The sequence below is a fragment of the Phyllopteryx taeniolatus genome, chromosome 3 (genome assembly GCF_024500385.1).
Source record: "Phyllopteryx taeniolatus isolate TA_2022b chromosome 3, UOR_Ptae_1.2, whole genome shotgun sequence".
NCBI classification, from domain to species: Eukaryota; Metazoa; Chordata; class Actinopteri; order Syngnathiformes; family Syngnathidae; genus Phyllopteryx; species Phyllopteryx taeniolatus.
The window spans coordinates 1,811,195-1,831,159 of NC_084504.1; the positions used below are offsets into that span (position 1 = coordinate 1,811,195).

General features: G+C 39.6%; 2 protein-coding genes across 11 annotated transcripts in view; one reads left to right on the forward strand and one right to left on the reverse strand.

Annotated features, from left to right (window-relative positions):
• LOC133474596 (TNF receptor-associated factor 2-like) overlaps positions 1 to 3,303 on the forward strand; it is a 42,388-nt gene extending 39,085 nt beyond the window's left edge. For all 7 annotated transcript variants that reach the window (XM_061766385.1, XM_061766386.1, XM_061766387.1 and 4 more), the window contains one exon: positions 62 to 3,303. In XM_061766385.1, coding sequence (XP_061622369.1) covers positions 62 to 216 — 155 coding nt within the window. In that variant the 3' untranslated portion in view covers positions 217 to 3,303. The remainder of the gene's footprint in view (positions 1 to 61) is intronic.
• A 29-nt stretch (positions 3,304 to 3,332) lies between these two features.
• tncb (tenascin Cb) overlaps positions 3,333 to 19,965 on the reverse strand; it is a 129,346-nt gene continuing 112,713 nt past the window's right edge. For 2 of the 4 annotated variants that reach the window (XM_061766380.1, XM_061766379.1), the window contains exons 13-24: positions 13,458 to 13,730; positions 12,320 to 12,442; positions 10,958 to 11,101; positions 10,589 to 10,708; positions 10,162 to 10,305; positions 9,882 to 10,012; positions 9,606 to 9,738; positions 8,946 to 9,097; positions 8,352 to 8,448; positions 7,856 to 8,017; positions 7,528 to 7,691; positions 3,333 to 6,208 (exon numbers count right to left, since the gene is read on the reverse strand). In XM_061766380.1, coding sequence (XP_061622364.1) covers positions 6,098 to 6,208; positions 7,528 to 7,691; positions 7,856 to 8,017; positions 8,352 to 8,448; positions 8,946 to 9,097; positions 9,606 to 9,738; positions 9,882 to 10,012; positions 10,162 to 10,305; positions 10,589 to 10,708; positions 10,958 to 11,101; positions 12,320 to 12,442; positions 13,458 to 13,730 — 1,754 coding nt within the window. In that variant the 3' untranslated portion in view covers positions 3,333 to 6,097. The remainder of the gene's footprint in view (positions 6,209 to 7,527; positions 7,692 to 7,855; positions 8,018 to 8,351; positions 8,449 to 8,945; positions 9,098 to 9,605; positions 9,739 to 9,881; positions 10,013 to 10,161; positions 10,306 to 10,588; positions 10,709 to 10,957; positions 11,102 to 12,319; positions 12,443 to 13,457; positions 13,731 to 19,965) is intronic. The other 2 variants (XM_061766381.1, XM_061766382.1) reach the window with 1 other exon arrangement.

The following is a 19,965-nucleotide window of genomic DNA, read 5'->3' on the forward strand; positions in this document are numbered from 1 at the left end:
CTGGCCTTTTACTGCATATTGGAACAGTAATTTTAAGGAAGATTGCCTCACCTGTACCCAGGTCACTCTAATGCTGCTGGACCAGAACAACAGGGAGCACATCATCGATGCGTTCCGGCCCGACATCTCGTCCTCTTCCTTCCAGAGGCCCGTCAGCGATATGAACATTGCCAGTGGCTGCCCGCTCTTCTGTCCGCTCTCCAAGTTGGACTCTAAAAACTCTTACATTCGCGATGACACCATCTTCATCAAGGCCATTGTAGACCTCACTGGGCTCTAGGTTTAAATCAGGGATTCATTTTTTTTTTTTTTTTTGTCATTTGCAATATGCAAGAGTTGGAAACTAACTGTCACTGTTTCTCATAGTGTACCAATATATTACAGCATTTTTTAAAAACATGGACAAAAATATTTATTGATCACCAAAAGAAATTGCTGTGTAACACTATGTAACTGGTGACAGGTGTTTTTTAAAAATTGACCAACATAGATTAGCTGGTATAGATACAGTGAGATGACATTGCACCTGCTTCTTGTAACAGAGTTGAAGCCCATAGTGTTAGTAAGATTCAGGAAATATGAGACCAAGATTCAGTGTCGCTCATTTTAACACCTGTCTTTGAGTTTTCCTCTTCAAATGTACATGATTCTCTAACATACGGTGCAAATGACTTTGGACATCAATGGGAAGATAACAGGTACCAACAAATTTGTACTGTTCAGAAGTTCTCAAAAGAACTGTATTATAGCTGCATTTACTTGCTTTAATTTGTATTTGAAAGCAGTATGACGATACCACTTAGCTTTTTGAACACTTGAGTGCAGTGATCAACAGTCTGTGGTTGTGGACAATGAATTCCATGAATTCTTCGTGCAGTATTTTAGTCATGATTGTTGTGCAGTTGTGTATATCGGAATGTATGAGCGTGTCCTTTTTTATTCTTGGGTTTTGTAACAATAGTAGTCAAGATGAATTGCCAAATTCCACCAGATTAAATCATTTTGACAGTACCTATGGCCATATTTCACCATTTTAATACTTCAGTTTAACAATGACCGTTTTACTAATATAGTCGTGTAACAAATGTACTAACTAACATTGTCATAGTCTGAGATTATTGTGTATTCAAAATGTACATACTGTAGCTATTAAGGTCAAATGGGACTTCCAGTTATGCCTATTATTGTCTTTTACTTGCACTAAAATACTATTTCAGTGTTTCAATATGATAAACCCTTAATAAGGAGGAGGAACTCAATGATTGATTAACAGTACTTTATCTGTGCCATCATAAATCGTCGGTATGTACATATAAAAGGACATTATCCAAAAAGTTGGTGTACTTTTTCTTTACCATTTTTAAAAACAAATTATTTTACATTAAACAAAAACTTATCAGCTAGGATAGGCTCACACGATCCTGAACGGGATCAGCGGTCAAAGATGAATGAATCATCACGGAAAGCCCATTACTGTTTGCGGTGATTGTATGAGCATTTTTGACTGCCATTAATAATCTTAAAAATATCTATGTGTACACTTATTCAAATGTACACATATATCTACAGTCATATGTATTCTGTGGCCAAAAACACAATACATCCCCACGAAAAATCAATTTGGACCCTGTTCAATTTGTCTTGTACCTTCCTGCGTGTTATTTTGATCAGTGTGTACACTGCAGTATTATAAGGAGTTTTTTGTTCTTGTCATTTTAAAGACTGCTTGCTGCATTATTGGTGTCTGAATAGCTATCAGGTATAAAGTTATTTTGCCATTAATTCAACATTGTTCTTCATCACTTCATCATAGGGTGATCCTGCTCTAGCTGCGGGGGAGGCCTTGTTATAAATATTGGACATTCATGATCACTTTTATTTTTTTAATTAGTAAAATACAAACTGTACCCCCCACCGCTTGCCTTAACTCAGCTGGGGATAGATTCCAACTCAACCGTGACCCTCATGAGGATATGCAGTATAGAAAATGGACGGCTGGTTGGATGGTTGAATGAATCTGACGTTTTACTGAGGAGCAATCACCTAAAAATTCTGAATTTGTGTGTCAAAAATAATCACAATTACATTGTTACATGCACATATGTTTTACCCATTTGTTTTGTTTGTGGTTGTAGTTATGATGAAACATGAACCAGACCTTTTTCAGTCTAACCCTAATTCTTGTCATAATTAACCATATGGGGTCTATATTTATATCTAACTAGTGAATCTGTAACATTGCTTTGCAAGTAAGAACATTTTTCGAAAACACTTTCTTGGTTACACTTCCAAATGTGTGTACTTTTGCTTCTGCTTCACACACAAATGTGGAGGCTGGAACTGTAGAACCGATAGGCCTGAGGAAGGAGAGCAGTTCAAAGTGACAGAAAAAATATGTTATGGTAGTATTTTTGGCGGCTTTATGACTAATAATCTACTATTTGCATAAAAAGTGCCTGTATATTTTTTTATGTTCCATGAACTCACTGAATTCTGAATGTGTTTTTATAACAAACCCCTTTTAAACTTGTTTTTGTGTATTTGTTTTTCAATTATTTGTCATTGTTTTACCCTTTGATTTGGTGAATTCTCAGTGACAAACATTGTTTTATTAATTAGAAACTCGAAATGAATGTAAATAAATTAAAAAAAAACAATTCTGACAGATACTGCATGTATATATGGCCGGGGTCCACTGGGACTATTCGCTAGGGATATGGACCGAGCCCAACCGCGAATATCTTAAGACAACAATAATAACAAAACAAGGAAAATAGAATATACAGTACACATGAGTGAGTTAGGTGAGTCGTGTGTCTTAATACAAAGCAACTCACCACATCTGTCATCAATGGGTGAGAAAAACTTTCCCCAATTTTTTTACTTTTCAAAGTGGTTTTGAGGTGCATGAAATAATAGTCAACTCATCTTCTAATCTCAAATCCTCCACTCTCCACATTCTCTTATGAATTCATCATTTGTTGTCAAAGTTAAGCGCTTTCTTGTTTTCAGGTTTTAATGGTAACGGTTGTACACAGGTATAACACACAGCAACATTAATAGTTTTACGATGCCTGTCCTCTTCTGGAATGAATTTATTTTTCTATCAATTATAATGTGTCAACCAATGTTGCTGAACTGACTGATTTCCCAGGTTCAACGAAATGCTAAACTGGCCAGTTTAGACATATATTGAGTTTCAAATAATAGTGTGTCATGTCTGCTTTTTAGGGTTTGCATCTATGCTTCTAGATTTCTTCCAAGTATTTCATTGCCCTGCCATTTTTGTGTGTGACAAATTTCTGTACTAAAGAGTTAATTGTCGGAAAACATCCTTTAAAACAAAAGTTTTATTGTGATACAGTTTACAGAGAAACACCTGTTGTTCACCCAGGTATAAACAAATAAATCAGTAAGAACAAAATAAATTTACACAGGCATTCTTTTGATGGTCAGTGGTTTAGTATCCTGCAATGGGGGGGAACAGGGGACTTGAAAACATTTACTAGTTCTCTAGCTGGCTCATCCAAAAATTTTAAACAGCATACTTAATGAGCTTACTAGGTTTTTACGTTTCGAGCATCAATATCATTTGTGTCACAACACAACAAATCCTCTTTTTCAACATCCAGTATATCTATTGTATTTGCATTTTTCCAAGTATGAAAAAAACAACAACTCAATAATAGGTCCTGCCTTGGTTTCATCAATCACATAATATAAATGAGTGTTTCAATGTTTTAAAGGGGACATATTATGGAAAAATTTTATTGTTTTCATACAAAAAGTTGGGTCACAGAGTGCCTGACCATCCATCAAGTGTGAAATTAAACAATCAAGTCAATCTATTGAGCTGCCTGTTTCTGAAAATGTGTCTGAGCGAGCCGTTCTGAATTTGGTCTCACTTCGACCTAGCTGTGTGACTTAATAGGCTAAACCGCCACAAATTTCTCCGCCCTTAACTTGAAAGCTAGGCGGGGCAAAGAGCTGCAATTTCAAAGCAACGCCATGTCGATACATCTGCTGCAACGACAGATCCGCGGCAATAATTGAAAAGTGTAATTTTGTGGCTTGGTGTTTAAGTGCTGTCTCGACTAGTGAAAATGTTTGTCTTTCTCTGCTATCGATACTCTTTTTCTGCTCGCCTTTGTCTTCAGACTCCCAGCTGTTTGAGAACAAGTAGCTGCTTCTGTAAACACAACACTCGAGCTTTGCTCCAAGTTGTCATGGTAAAGACAGCCCATTGGCCCCATAGAACAGGTGGTTGATGGCAAGTGGCTCATTTGCATTCGACCGAACCACCCCCCGTCTACTCTCCCCCTCCAAAAAAATCCCAACTATTTGAAGTAGAGCATTCTAAGTGGATATTAAGTTGCTGGCTGTATTTATTGTATTTTGACGTAAGTACTGTAATTTCTCGTGTATAATGCACATTCCCCCCCCCCCCCAAAAAAAAATATCAAAAATCAATGGTGTGCATTATACATAGGTATAGGGGGAAATGAAAAAGACTTTCCCATTTTATAAATGTATGCCGCCATCTAGAGGTTATGAAAAGGCGGTACACGTTCATTTCAATATGCCACTGCCACTTAGAGGTTATGAGAAAGGTGTACACTTTCATTCTAAAATGCCAGCGCCACCTAGAGGCTATGAAAAAGGTGTAGCCTACACTTTCATTCCAATATGACAGGGCTACGTATGACTGCATAATATGTACTGTTGTGCTCGTAAGTTTACATACCCTGGCAGAATTTGTGAAATATTGTTTTTTAAAATACGACTGATGACTGAACAACAACCATCATTAATTTCTTTATGGTTATGTTTTGTTTGATGATAATGCTTTTCTGAAAAGCTTGACAGTTTAATTTGAATCCCATTAAAATAAAACAAAATGTGTTTCGCCTGGCCCTTCATGTTTTATTTAAAGAATTGTACCCATCTTACAAATTCTGCCTGGGTCATCAAACATATGAGCACAACTGTGTGTTTTCTCATTCACTAAATAAAAGTAGGGCTGTGAATTTCAAAATAAGAGCAAGTAAATAAAAGGAAAGTATTACGTGTTCAAATAAAGTGCTTAATTTCAGAATAATTATTTGAAAAAATGAACAAAATTCAGATACCTCATGTTTTGATCATATGGGTAGAAGCAAAAACATGCATTGTAAAAATGCATTATACATAGGTAGAAGTGTTTTCCAGAATTTTGAGGTCAATTTTAGGGGTGCGTATTATACACAAGAAATTACGGTAATACCAGGGACCTTTTTTCAAGGCACCTGGGAGTGTTTTAAAATTCTGAAAAATCCACAATATGTCTCCTTTAAAGCACAATACATTGGTTGTTGAATTGGGGGTTCCCAAAATGAGTGGAAAGCATTGCACCCTTTTTGTTTTTCCCTTTTCACATTGATATCCAGCCCTCATTAATTAGCTCATGTAGAGGGGTGTGAGGAAACCAGGGGAGGATAAAGTGGCACAGAGATGACGTTTAGTCACACAAAGACCAACAAATGGAAATTTATGATGGTCTGGGGTGGTGCTGGAGGTGTGGGGGAGGGTACCTTAGGGGTGTGTCTTTAATTTGACTTGTGCTATCTCTTTTCCAAATTTTTATCATTGCTGTGCTTTGCTCGCCATATACGTACCTTATTAACAACTGTGAAATCCACCAACTTAACATGGCTTAGCTTGTGAGATGGGTCAATTAATTACTGTACATAACAAGATGCCCAAGCTGCACACATGCCTTGTGAAAAATGCTGCAAACACAAGAGATTTAGATAATCAGGTCTGCTATAATTCTATAGTATAGTATAGTTCTGTTCTCTTTGGTGTGTGACTCAGAATTGGTTCAGGTTTCACTTAAGTCCAGTTTGCAACATGCATATAAATTTTGGCACAGGCAGCAGGGGGTATAGGGAGCCTGTAAGAGAACAGTAGGGTGTGTTGATCTACATGGAAGCAGCAAGGGCCTTGGCAGTGGCTTTGGTTGTTGCAGGGCGGGTAGAGGTTTCGGTCTGGGTTGAGGTGTTTTGTGGGGAGTCCAAAAAGAATAGTAGCAATGTTGCTGTTGTTGTAGGCGATGCATTTATGAGCGTTTCCTCCGTCCCTCCAGGTTTCTGAAGTTGGATGGCCTAATTTTCATCTCTGCGAACTCAATGGAGTGCTCGTGGCCCTTCCAGTGGAACCAGTTGACGCCCTGAAGATAAACAAGTGCAATCCATTTAGAAATAGATATGTAGATAAAGTGAACCAGATGATAGCAATATAATATTTTGCTGAGAATACTGAGCCCAAACCCTGCTTAATGAATTTGTCGATTAAGCGGTGTCTTGGAATACTTTTGTAGTTCATGTTTTAAATGTATGTTTTATTTGTATTTAATTCAGGGATTCTTTCGTGTACCCTAGCCCACGTACCACCAGTGGTATTTGTACCACAATTTGAGAATCACTAATATATATCATTTCACTTGAAGACTGGGGAAAGAAAGTAAACACACACAGTACACACCCTGCTCTTACTTCATGTACCACACTCAGTGGGCAAATTTGCCCGTTTTCCATAGCGATGGCTGTGGAATTTTGTGGTGTAGGTCTACCAACTACGTTGGAGAAGATCAACCATCGAGTGCAGTGGTTCTCAAAACCTCTCTTTATACCAAGTACCACCTCGAAAAATACTCTAAGTGCCACCATCATGTCCCACATTAAAATACAGTAGCATACTAGGCTTAAGGCAGCGGTATATGTAATATTATTGTAAGTCACTGTAACATTATCCACATTAACACAGTTAACATAAACACTGTGTTTAAATAGGAAATTAAAAAACTGTAATTAAAATTGTATCTAAATAAATGCTTGAAAACAAAGTTCTAAATGATTAATTGAAACTGTATTTTACTTAAAAATTAAACCCAACTGAGAGGGAATTGACAATTGAATTATTAAATTAAACTTAATTAAACAAATGTTGAAGTCACTGAGGCGGCACGGTGGCCGACTGGTTAGAGCGTCAGCCTCACAGTTCTGAGGTGCGGCGTTCAATCCCCGTCCCCGCCTGTGTGGAGTTTGCATGTTCTCCCCGTGCCTGCGTGGGTTTTCTCCGGGCACTCCGGTTTCCTCCCACATCCCAAAAACGTGCATTAATTGGAGACTCTAAATTGCCCGTAGGCATGACTGTGAGTGCGAATGGTTGTTTGTTTCGATGTGCCCTGCGATTGGCTGGCAACCAGTTCAGGGTGTACCCCGCCTCCTGCCCGATGACAGCTGGGATAGGCTCCAGCACGCCCACGACCCTAGTGAGGAGAAGCGGCTCAGAAAATGGATGGATGGATGAAGTCACTGATTGAACATTTAATTCAGTAATTCCTTCGCATACCACTAGAGGGCACCCACATACCACAAGTGGTACTTGTACCACGCTTAGAGAATGAAAAGAAGCTGCTGATCAAAGTGTTTAATGTTGTGAGTGTGCCCCTTTCCCCCTGTAAAAAAGTTAGTAAATCAAGTGTACCTTGCTGTGACTGTTATCGCCATATCTTCCCATGAGGTTGACACGGTGGCAGTTTTTATACCAGAAAGCGCCCTTGTATGACAGAGCACAGTTGGTAACGGCAATGTCATTGTCATGGTCAAACGTGGAGAATGGACGACCATGGTGGTAGGTCATTGAATCACCTTCAAAGACAGATAACAGGGTCAACTGTGGTTGTTTTACATTTTTGTGTACATTACACAAGAGATGTTAAGAAAGTACAGAAAATTAAAGTACTTTGATTGGCTTTATTAATATTGAGGACCATGGTGAATTGGGCTAGCCTTATCCTTTTATTCATCTTTACCTGCTGTTCCACTGTATCCCCCAACATGGACTTTGTAGCGGGTCCTTGGTTCGGAGACAGAGAACTTGTCGTAATGAGCGTAAGCTGTTTCTCCTTTGTCCCTGAGGTCCACTCGCAGCTCATACTGACCTCCTGCTGTGATCTTATGCAGGTTGGATAGCCCTGAGGAGCAAATCAAATTATTTTAATTGCGCATTGAAGGACAGTGAAACACACATTTTAAAAGTTTGACATCCACTCTGTAGTGTATTTTTATCCACTGTAGGTCTATGCTTGAGACCAAAACATAGCTAGTTGGTTGGCTAATTTGATGGAAATCTCTTACTTCATTAAAGTAAACATGTCATCAAACATCATTTTAACCTAGTGCTTTTTTTTTCAATATTAAACATGAACATGAATGAAATACACTATATTTTTTACTGTAGTAGATGTGGTGGCAGTAAAGGGAAAGAAGTATGAAAACAGTCTTTGTGTATTGTTGACGAGAAATTACCCAGCCAGAATTCATCATTCATGTCACCGAAGCCAGCTGTGTAATTCTTCCAGTTACGGAAAAACTCCAGTCTACCACTTTGGCGTTTAAGGAAAATCTGGAATGGAAAAAAAGATAGACAAAGTTTTGATTTTGCAGGATTTCTGTGGTATGATAGCTCACCAACACTGTCATATGGTTGTACTGCAGTATATCCAGAGGTTTCATTAAATAAAACATGATTATGTATAAACAAAGAAAAACAATTATGTATAAAAACTTAAATATGAAGATATAAGTCTAAATGGATGTCACACGCCTCGCTATAAGGCAGTAGAAAACTATGATGTGGAATGGTAATGATAAAGTTAATTTCAATTTTAAGAAGAAAAGTATATGACACTGTTATATAGTTATTATTAAAAAGTGATAGACAATTTTGAGAAAGTCACTGAAGTAAAAGAAAAGTCACACTACTAATGCCGCCTTTTTTTTAAATGGATTGAACATTTTGAATTTCCAAATATTTAATTGAGTGACCTCTAAAGGATTTTAAAATGACTACATTTACATAGAGTCTCTGTCCAACATATGTCAAATATATCAGGGACTCACAATCCAGCCACCTCCATCAGTGGTCATGTCGCAGGAGACTTGAAGGGGCTGGCTCTCATCTCCACCCAGATAGATAGTGTACATGCCAGATGTGGTGTCACCATTTAGAAGGGCTTGGGAACAGTCCTTGGGGTATTTGTAGAGCACACCAGCTAGACATGGATACACACACACACACACACACACACACTAATGAAGTTCTGGCTCCCGAATGATGTCAGTTAAGTTAACAACCAATCAAGTCATTGTAAGAATAATGATAAAAGTAACAATATGTGTCATAATACCATGCTATTAAGGGATTTTAAACAGCTTTAGCATTATATGAGATCATTATTGAAATAGCCAAGTAAAACAAGAGTGCTGTAGACTATCAGTGCTAGCCAAATTGAAGAACCAACAAATACCAAGGTCAGGAGGTCTCAATGCAAGAAGGTACTGTATAAATATAGGCAGGCACATGCACACATAGACTCCAAGTGGTGCTCAAGCATCAGCCCTTTGCTGCAGCACCTTCCCTTTTGGCCAGACAGAAAAAAAATTGCCCTATTTTGCTGCAGCCCATTTATTCCCTGAGCTGACAGCAAAGTCCGCCCACCCACTTGTATCTAATAATTATTATTATTTTTTAATACAGTGGGCATTGGGTGATCTACTTACTAGTCGTAAAGACAGTGCTGATGACTCTGCTTCTCTTGGGACCAGCGATGGCTTGCAGCCTAACAGAATATTCTGTTGAGGCGCTGAGCTGAACCATGTTGTAGGAAACTGCAGTGGGACTGAGAACCACCTCCTGAGATGAAGTGAAAATATGTTGTGTTACTGAGTACATTTCCCATAATTAAAGTGAGACATTACACAACAAATATGATCTTATTGGCAGTGTCTATCTTTTAAAGGTCAGATTGTGTGAAGTGAAGTGCAGTGTCTATTTACCCGGATGATGCCATCAGCAGACTCAAAACTGAGGATGTAGCCAGTAATGTCAGCACGTGGCGGCCTCCAGGTCAGCATGCCTGACTCTGTCTGGATGTTGCTGGCTGCCAGGTCCTGAGGGGCGTCCACATCTGAACAAAGAAGATGTTGTTAGCTGCTAGGAATTTAAAAGTTCTAGTCTAATGCATCCCAATTTGTCATTGTAGCAACATTTTAGTTAATTCAATCTGCAATGCAATATCTTTTTTAAATTGATATATATAAAGAAATAAAAGCCCACCAGTGATAAATTCTGTTGTAGTGACTGCACTCTTGGCCAAATCCCGAATGGCATAGACCTTTACGGTATATCGTGTTGCTGGCACCAGGGTGGTCATCGAAAACTCCACCACATTTCCAGACACGCGTTCCATCACTGGAGCCACTGGGGGACACAAAATGTCAAGAATTAAAATCATGTAGACTGAGAATAGTTGTGGGTAGTGTAAATGGATAAAATACTGTCTTGATTTTAATTTTATTTTTAAAGGTGCCTGAGACATCTAAAAGCAGTACAGGCAAAAAAAACAACAACAGACAATAAAGCTCAAACTAATGTACCGCTCGCTATCAGTGTCTCTGCAAATAGAGCAAATAGGCAATGGGGATGTCCATTGTTGGTACTAGGAAGTTGTTCTAGCTTTCAAACAACACATGTAAATTCGTACCTGAGTCTGCACTGTAGGTAATAACGTAACCATCGACTGTAGCAATGGCAGGCTGCCAGAGAAGTAGCACTTCAGTGTCTGTGATATTGACTGCAGTCAGACCACGGGGTTTATCTAAAGCTGTAACACAAACAAACATAGTCAAACATCAGTAGTTGGTGGGAAAGTCTGAGGGACGTCAAATCAAGTCTCACCAGTCACTATTAGGAATGCCTGCAAAGTGTAATGGCATCCAATTGCGCAATATTGGATTATCAAAATTTTATCTTGCATCTCATTTGATTGTGCAGGTGTACCAATTGAAGTTTGTTGCAACTGTGTAGCAAAAACAGCATGTGTGTGTATTTGCTCAAGCCGCACAAATCTTACCAGTAGTGACACTGTCTGACCCAGGCTCACTCTCTCGTTGAGCCTTGAGTGCAATGACAGTAACCTCGTAGGTGACACCAGGTATTAGGTTGGGTAGCACAGTCTGTGAGTTTGATCCATCCACTGTCAGAGTCTTAGCATTTCCTGAGTGTCCAAACAATTCATTCCAAACAAGTCATTCGAGGAATATTAATGATACTGTATATGAAGTGTCGCCATACAAAAATGTCCATCACACCATAACGTTAATCCAAATAATGAGCGTGCGCACACACACACACACACCCACCCACACGCACACACACACACACACGCACACACACACACACACAGTATCAGTCTGTCTGTCTGTCTCTCTCTCTCTCTTGCTCTCCCTCCCCAGTAGTATACATACAGTTATACTGACTTATTAAATTCTATGACATACTATTCTGACTTATGAATGAATATACAGTGGTATGAATAAAAGCGGCAATAAACAAAGCCTCTAGAGGGCAGGATTACCCTGGCTCACAATATAATTTAGCACATCCATCCATTTTCCGTACCCCTTATCCTCACTATAACGTTATTAAATAAAAACAAAAATTAAAATAATGAAATCACAACATCTCTAATGGTATCAGTATATTGTTAACAACCTGCAATACTGTAAAATGTAATTGTGATAAAAATGGGTTGCACATGAAAAAATTATATATTGGCCTCAACACTTTAAAGGAGACATAATATGGATTTCCCCCTGACAATTTAAAACAGTTCTGAGGTGTATTACATGTCTGTAGGATGCTTTCATCAAAATACCCATAGGATCAAGAATATGAAATGTTTTTACAGGATATTCTTGCCATAGTGAAATTGTCTCATTTTAGGGGCAAATCTGCCAGCCCTCATCCCGCTAGATAGCGAGTCCGACAACCATTGAGCTGCCTACATTTTCTCCTCTACATTACTGTATTATCAGAAGCTGATGCTGGTAACACTGTTAGTAAAGGGTGTGTTCTAATGCCGCAGCTATTTATCTTTTGGATTTGACATGATAGTGCTTCTCCCGCCGCATCAAAGGGGTTCTTTTGAGAAACTCGGTGCAGGGGTAGTTACTATGTGGACGTGCGGAACGGCTCGCTCACAGACGAAATAGGCGGCTAACTAAAGCTTTTACTTGGTACCCAATACACAACTGTCAGTGTACTGACAAAAAGTCAAGTTAGCATAATATGTCCTATTGTCCCCTTTGAATCATATTTTAATATTTGGCAGTTCAATTGCCAGAGGTCAAAATGATTCAGATTTACTCTTTGGCTTGGTTTTCTTGTCAGACATCATCAAGTTGTCTTCCTGTTGTTCAAATATGAGACTGACCTCCATGAGCTGGCACATATGTGACCTTGTAGCTGTCCACCCGGGCTCTTGGAACTGCCCAGTGGACAGTAGCAGATGAGTCAGTGACATCAGAGAAGCGTATGCCTTTGGGTGGCCCCAGATCTGATGGAAATGATACATGGGACACAAAACGAACAAAACAGAAGGTCGTGAGTCAATATGGTCTCTGCGTTCTCAGACTGGTGACTACTAGGAAAGGGGAACACAGAGTAAGAGGGTCAATGGGCATCTAATTATGCATGAAATCGAGCATTTTAGCATTAGAACACATTTGTTAAAGCAGAATAGAAAACTGTAGCTTGGTCACAACCCTTTACTGAAAGACATAGAGACATAAAGACAAGAAGGGGAAGTGTGATTGTGAAGTGATGTAGACAGACAAAAGAGACCAGCGGAAAGCCATCGCTGACAGAGAGCACTTCCCAGTAACAACCAGTAGTAACAGTATCTTGCGTGACAGACCTGAGGAGATTAACTTGCCCCCATTTCATCAAGAGACAAAACATCCGCCACGCAACCCAAGAGTAAAGCCTTACCCCCGGGGAAGAAAAGGGACACACCAGTTCTATATGACAGCGATAGTCGCCCCACCTCCTTCCATTAAAACAAGAATCAAAGACATCACTGGTAGGACAATCAGACACAGATGGTATCACAGTAGGATTGCAGGAAAGCTCAGTAAATGTCCTGAGTGGTATCCAACTGACATGTCTGATAGTTTTAGGATGAAACTTTGGACCCAGTTTGCAATCTCTCATTTTTTAATAACTGCTGCAGTTCGCTTCAACCACTCAGGATTACTGGTAGACATCAAGCCACTGACACAAAGCCACGCAAACACAACTGTCATAAAAATGTTTGTTCCAAATCTGTTTCTTAAAGGAAACCTATTCAGATATTTTAGTTTATATTGCTGCATCAAGTGGCTTGGACACATACTGTTCATTGTCTGGTTAGTAAACAAATAAATAAAACATAGGTATTAACCTGCACCTTTCCATGCTTGTGAGAACATACAGTACATACTTGGACAAAAACACTTGACCACGTCGACAAGACAAAGATAAAAATCCCTTCCCGAGTTTTCATTTCTTATTACCATCCTTTTAAGCTGTACCTGTTCTCACCCCCTCGATTACAGACTTGGAGCGTCTTCCCATAATTAGTCCAAAGATTTCAATTTTGTACTCTGTGTCCTCGCTGAGATCTGTCACTTCTGTGCTTCTTTCCTCGCCGCCCAACACCAGCTCTTGTGGTTGGTCTGCGTTCTCAGCCTGGCTCACCATTATGACAAAGGTGTCGAAGGCATCATCTTCTGCCATCCAGACCAATCTAAAGCTCTCAGGAGTGATGTCAGACAGTAGGAGAGCCTGCACCTGTGGTTCAGTCTCTGAGTGACAAGGGAAAGTCAGTTTTGCCATTCTGTGGAACTCAAGAATGCTTTCACATTAGAGCAACATGGTGATAAAAAATAATGGACCAAGTATTGATGATACAGAAGATCAGCATCATGAAGCCTGAATTTTGTTGGTGGAAATATTCTCTCTGCAAAGTCCAGCAGACCACAGATGAAACAAATTACTTTCAGATAAAAGGCCCTCGTTCTATTGCATTAAGTCAGACCATCCATCCATCCATCCTTCCATAGATCCATCCATTTCCAATACCACTTATCCTGTTCAGGGTCACGGGGGGTGGAGCCTATCCCAGCTGACTTCGGGCGAAAGGCAGACTACACCCTGAACTGGTCGCCGGTCAGTCGCAGGGCACATGGAGACACGGACAACCATTCGCACTCACATTCACACCATCACTGAGTGGGAACTGAACCCACGCTGCCCACACCAAAGTCAGACGAGTGTACCACTACACCATCAGTGACTAAGTCAGATCACACAACAAAAATATTATTGCTACGCAAATTCATTATATGATACCTGCCAGGCTAATATTTAATAAGCACCAACTGTGTAGTGAAAACCTTTGTCCAAGGACCAAATGATCATCAGCGAAACTTCATATTTATATTTTATTTTTTTAATTTATTCATTCATTCATCTTCCGTACCGCTTATCCTCACTAGGGTCACGGGCGGGCTGGAGCCTATCCCAGCGATCTTTGGGCGTTTTTTATTTATGTATGTTATATTTTGAATTTTTTGCAGTTGTTTTCCCCAAATTTATATTTAACTAGTTTATTTGACAGTTTGAAAGCAAAATGAAGCTTGAAGTGAAGGAATTGGAAGTGTTAGTGGAAGACAAACAAAGAGAAAAGAAAACTATCATGCCCGTAGGTTTGGAGAAGCCAGCAATTGAATTAAAAAACATGTTTTGTTTGATTTAATTTTTTTTAATATTGTGAGTTGGATCTATCTGTCCATCCTGCGTAACATTGAGTTTAAAACTTGGGACAGCACACCTGCTGTAGGAGAGGCCAGCACCAATTGTCACAGGGCACTGAAAGCAAATGACCCAGATGCAAGGAAATGCAGAGTTCAAAGGAGTTTTGTGACGTGATATGGCATTACTCATTCTTGTGACTGGCTTCAAAACAGCCCTTAGATGATTTAAAAGCTCCACAATTGCATTACTCAAGAGTTGTGGTACAGATCGTCTGTATTTTGTTACGGAAATCACTGAATGCTATCTCCTTACACCTGTAACACTGATTGTTTCGGATATATGAGGCCAGTATGTCGGTGTGTTGGGCCACCAAGGTGCCTCAGATGCTTGCCAGTACAAATTTCCTAAATGAATTAGATGAAATAAACACTATATTGTAAAACAACAACACCAAAAAAAAAACCTAGTGCGTCCACATTGAACAGTCCCCCAAACGTCCTGCTTCCGCTGTTTGTACCGGGGAATGTTGTTACACGCTATTTCCTACCACCCTAGCTACCCATAAGCTACGGCTGGCTAGCTAACATGGCTATATACGGAGCCAAAAGTTCGCTTTGTGTCCAATGCCAAGGCATTGTAAGCCACTAATCATCCCCACCGTGGCAGCAAATAAGGTACACAGCTACACATCTGACAAGAATTACTATCATGAAGAGAGGACGAGGAGTAATTAACAGGAGAAAGGCGAAGAAGCCATGCTAATTGCAAAGCTGTCGTGATGTGTAGTCGCAAAATACTGAAATAGGTGATTGGGTGATACATGACACTTGTCACATAGGTCTTGCTGGACCGCGTTATAGTGGAGACTAACCAACTTTGAACGAAGAAATAGCGGGATAATTGTCTAGAGAGTAAATTATAAACAGGACGCTGTCCGAAACCGAAAAAGAATTGCCTGTAGTATACCTCTAAGGTTAAAAGTATATTAATATAATAAAAATGGAGGAATTTGCATCATTTCAGAAGAAATAGTGTGTCCAGGAAATGCAAAAATAGTATGCAAGAGAAGGCATTTGTACAACAAGTACATTGCACAAAATAGAAACCTGAACTACAGCGCGTGCATCAACGCCAATATCCAATCCAATATATCAGCAATATTATTCATTTGTTTGCAAAATAGTGTGCTGAGTAGGGATGTAACGATATCTATATCTCACGGTTTGGTTTTATCCTGGTATTAATCTCACTGTACGATAATCATGGCGATATCGTGGAAAAGCTCATGGTAATGCAATAAGAGTCACGGTATTGCAGAAGGGTTCATGGTATAGGTGGGGCAAAGAAAGCAGAGGAACTGAAAAACCTCTTTTTGTCTTGCTGTCCGAATCCTTCTTAATAGGCTTTAATAGTTTCTATGTGTTTTCCCACCAGCTTTTGTGAATAAGACATCTTCAAATCATATATTTCTTCTAGCCCCCGTCCATACGATGTTTACATTTGTATACAGTACCTCCAAAACGCTATTATTACTGCAGCAATAATCATGCTATGCTCACAATAACAATTGAAAAATTGCTTGTTCAATAATTTAACAGGATTTATTGTGATATGTTATTTATAACATTAGAAATTGGATACTGCCTAGTAACAGTGATTTCTTTGCTTGAGTCCAAAAATTCAAGTCAAGTCAGAAAGGGAAATTCTTAAAGGATACACAGGGTTAGAAACAGCCAAGTAACAATAAATAAAATAATCATGGGACTCCTACTTAGTTTCTTTTCCTCCGCTTAGAGGGGAGTATGTAAGATGATTTATATTTGCAGTGATATGGAGTGGACGTATTTTATTCTTTCATTTTTGGGACTAATGGAATGTTTGGCGGAAGGATATGTTGTAACAGGAGTCAGAATCGTTATTCCCTCTCCGTGTGATGCTCTTCCAACCATGACTTTCGACTTGACATAAACACTCACTAGAACACCACTAAAGAGTGATACTGTTGCAATATGCAGTAATTCAGCCGAGCCTCTCTTTGAGGAGCCAGGACACTGGCTTTGTGAAGCGCAGGTCCACAGCAGTCAATCCCAGCCTGTGGGTCTGCGTATGCTGGGACAGAGGCCAGGCTGCGAACAATAAGGCGCCTCTTGCCTCTCGACTGAAGCGACGCTCTGACAGGCGTAGTACGTCGTTGCAAGTTGCAATGCCCCCACATCCCATCCAACGCAGCCTTTCGGTCACGCACTTTTAATTTCACGACATTCCTAGGGCTGAGTTTTAATTTTGACTTTTGTGATCTGATTAACCTGATTTAACAGATGTTTTCTTTACTATGGTTTAAAACGGAATCGGTAAAGACTAATTAATCCATAGACAAAGATATTTTTTGACGATGGCAAGTTGAAATTTCATATACATTGATTCAGGCTGAAACTACTTCCGCCATTACAAGATTGATGGAATGAGTATGTGCAAATACTGAGTAAACCAGGCCCTAAGTTCATTAGGTGTTGTAATACTTTTGTGCGTATCATGTAGAGGGGGTGCGGGGAGGCGGACGGGGTGGGATACTTACAGGGTTTTGCGCATCTAGTGCTAACAAATGAGTGTATGGGTTGATGAAGAGCTGCTAGATGAGCAGTGATTATTAGCAGCCAATCGGAAGTTAAAAGTCTACAGCTGCTGGTGAATACACACCAGCTAATTAGACAGATAAACCTCCGGTAGCACACAAGGACACATGCACCGAAAAGAGCTCTTTAAAGCAGTGGGGAAATAAAAAGGTATATTAAGGCTAAGAACAACTTAGAATAAAGCCTAATGCCGCAGTTAATTAAAACACCAGGGTGAGGGTCTCAGGGGTCCGTCTCAAACCCCTTTTTTCTTATGAGGAAAAAATGCATGAGTCATTTGTTGTGAGAAGAAGTGTTGGAAATGAGAAGCAGAGCAGACAAATCCCAGGGAGCTGTCACTCTTCATTAGCCACCAGCGGCAGCTTTAACTGGTCAGTGCAACAGAGCGAGGGTCGCATCCATCAGCTTACAAGCGCTAGCTTGCTACTGATTTCACCCTGTCGACACCACCGCTACTTTCACTGTGTCTCCCTGCACACCCCCACGTCCTGGGGAAACAGAATCCCCACTCACAAAAGCGAGCTTGTTATTTGGCTGAGGTTATGCAGCAGCGCCTGCAGTAACAAGGGTGTGCAAGCAGAAACTGTGTGACCGTGTCACCTGACAACTTTACTGTTAGTTTGTGGTGATAGAAATGCCAAACATCCAAGCTAATTCGGCATGCTGTCCACATCTGTTTGTGGTTCCATCGGTCATTTGTTACATAAAACTATTTGGCTAATCAAAGTTTCTTCGCTTAATGTTTTTCAGTTAGAGGACTTAATCTCCCTTGTAATGTCTTTCTCCGCTTGACTAGTGTTGACTACTGTGCACAACATAATTAAGTTAGCCTGCGCCTGCATTCACTACTTGGAATGTTTAATGCTCTTGAAAAAAGATGGTTTGATCGACCATTAACATGCAGACAATAGACTGTTGAGTGTCTGCCATATTCTGCATGGCCTCAGAAGCCCCTGGCACCCAAGCACTAGAGCTCAGGGGCAATGGCAGCCTGAGAATGAAGAGCAGCCCAGTCTTTGGGGAACTCGGGATGCATACAGACGAGCAGTCTCATACAAATTGACTAAAGCCTCAGGGTTTTTATTTAATTCCTGACAGTTAGCCCATTTTTTTTCCTCACTTGACTGATCCTTGTCTTTCAAATGTTGAAGAAGATGATGAATCCTGGAATGACACAAACTCACAAAACTGTACTTTTGCTACAGTGCAAATTTGGCCTATGAGACGATTCCTCTTCTTCAACAGGCATTGTTTTAGGATATGTTTTATTTGAAAAGGTTTTCTTGAGCCATTACAATGCATCATGAGTAATTTGGCTTTGTTTCTACTTGTAGTCCACATACTTGTGGGAACATAGTGAAATTCATTGTAATAACTGATAATGACTGTGATTGGTGAAGTGGATGGGACACCAGCGCACCTGTTTTATCAGTTAAACTTTCAGACGTGCTCTTTGATGTGTTTATGATTGTACACATAACAGACCAGGTGTTTTTTTTTTTCAGGCTTTGCCAGCAGGCAGACTGACAGTTTAAAAGTAGATTAAACACAAATCTGTGACTGGGTTAACACACAACAAGATTTTTTTTTTTTGTGTGTGCGGGTGATAGCTCATTTTGTAATTGATCCATCAGAATGGGAATATTGCTTCATACTGCAGAACTGGAAAGTAGGACATTTACAATCTCCAACAAAAGTGCAATGACACGGCACTTGAAATTTTTACTCGCAAATTAGGGACAACTTCATGTACCTGAACTCCATGCTCACAAAAAGACTGTACTGTACAGGTGCAACCTATTTGTATTTAATTGTTATACTAGCTAACATATCACCATTAAACACAACTTGTCGTTATGTCCTTTATGTTATTCGGTAAAGTTTATTTTAAAAATCAATCCTGGCTGCCGAAAAAGTGCCTCATTGTTAGGTTTGCTGTTAAAATTATTTGTTGAATAAAAAACAAATACTAACTTTTCACAGCCATTTATCATGTTTTATTTTTTTTTTAATTCCGTTTGACTGGAGGGCTTTAAGGTTCAACCTCGTATACTCCAAGTGAGATACTCCTGACTTTTCTACAGCCTATAATGGAGCATTATGACTTGTAAATCCCTCCTATTTCAAATAAATGCAGGAGTGACGGGAGAGATTGTTTAGAGCGTGTTGAGAGGCTGTGAACTGAACAATCTCCCATACGCCCTCCTCATGAGAAATAAAAACCAGCGTCTTCATTCCTTTTGTGCATTTTTATTGGTGTTGGGTAAGATATATCCAACATTATTCGGTAAAGTTTATTTTAAAAATCAATCCTGGCTGCCGAAAAAGTGCCTCATTGTTAGGTTTGCTGTTAAAATTATTTGTTGAATAAAAAACGAATACTAACTTTTCACAGCCATTTATCATGTTTTATTTTATTTTATTTTTTTTAATTCCGTGTGACTGGAGGGCTTTAAGGTTCAACCTCGTATACTCCAAGTGAGATACTCCTGACTTTTCTACAGCCTATAATGGAGCATTAATGCCTGAATGATGTCCAGTGATAGGGTGCTGTTTGTGAATTTGTATTGGTTAGACTGCCTGAGTGGCATGTTTGGCATCAAGTCTGCCAGAGTGGGGGCGATGCTTAGTCTGTCTGTGTTTTCCTTTT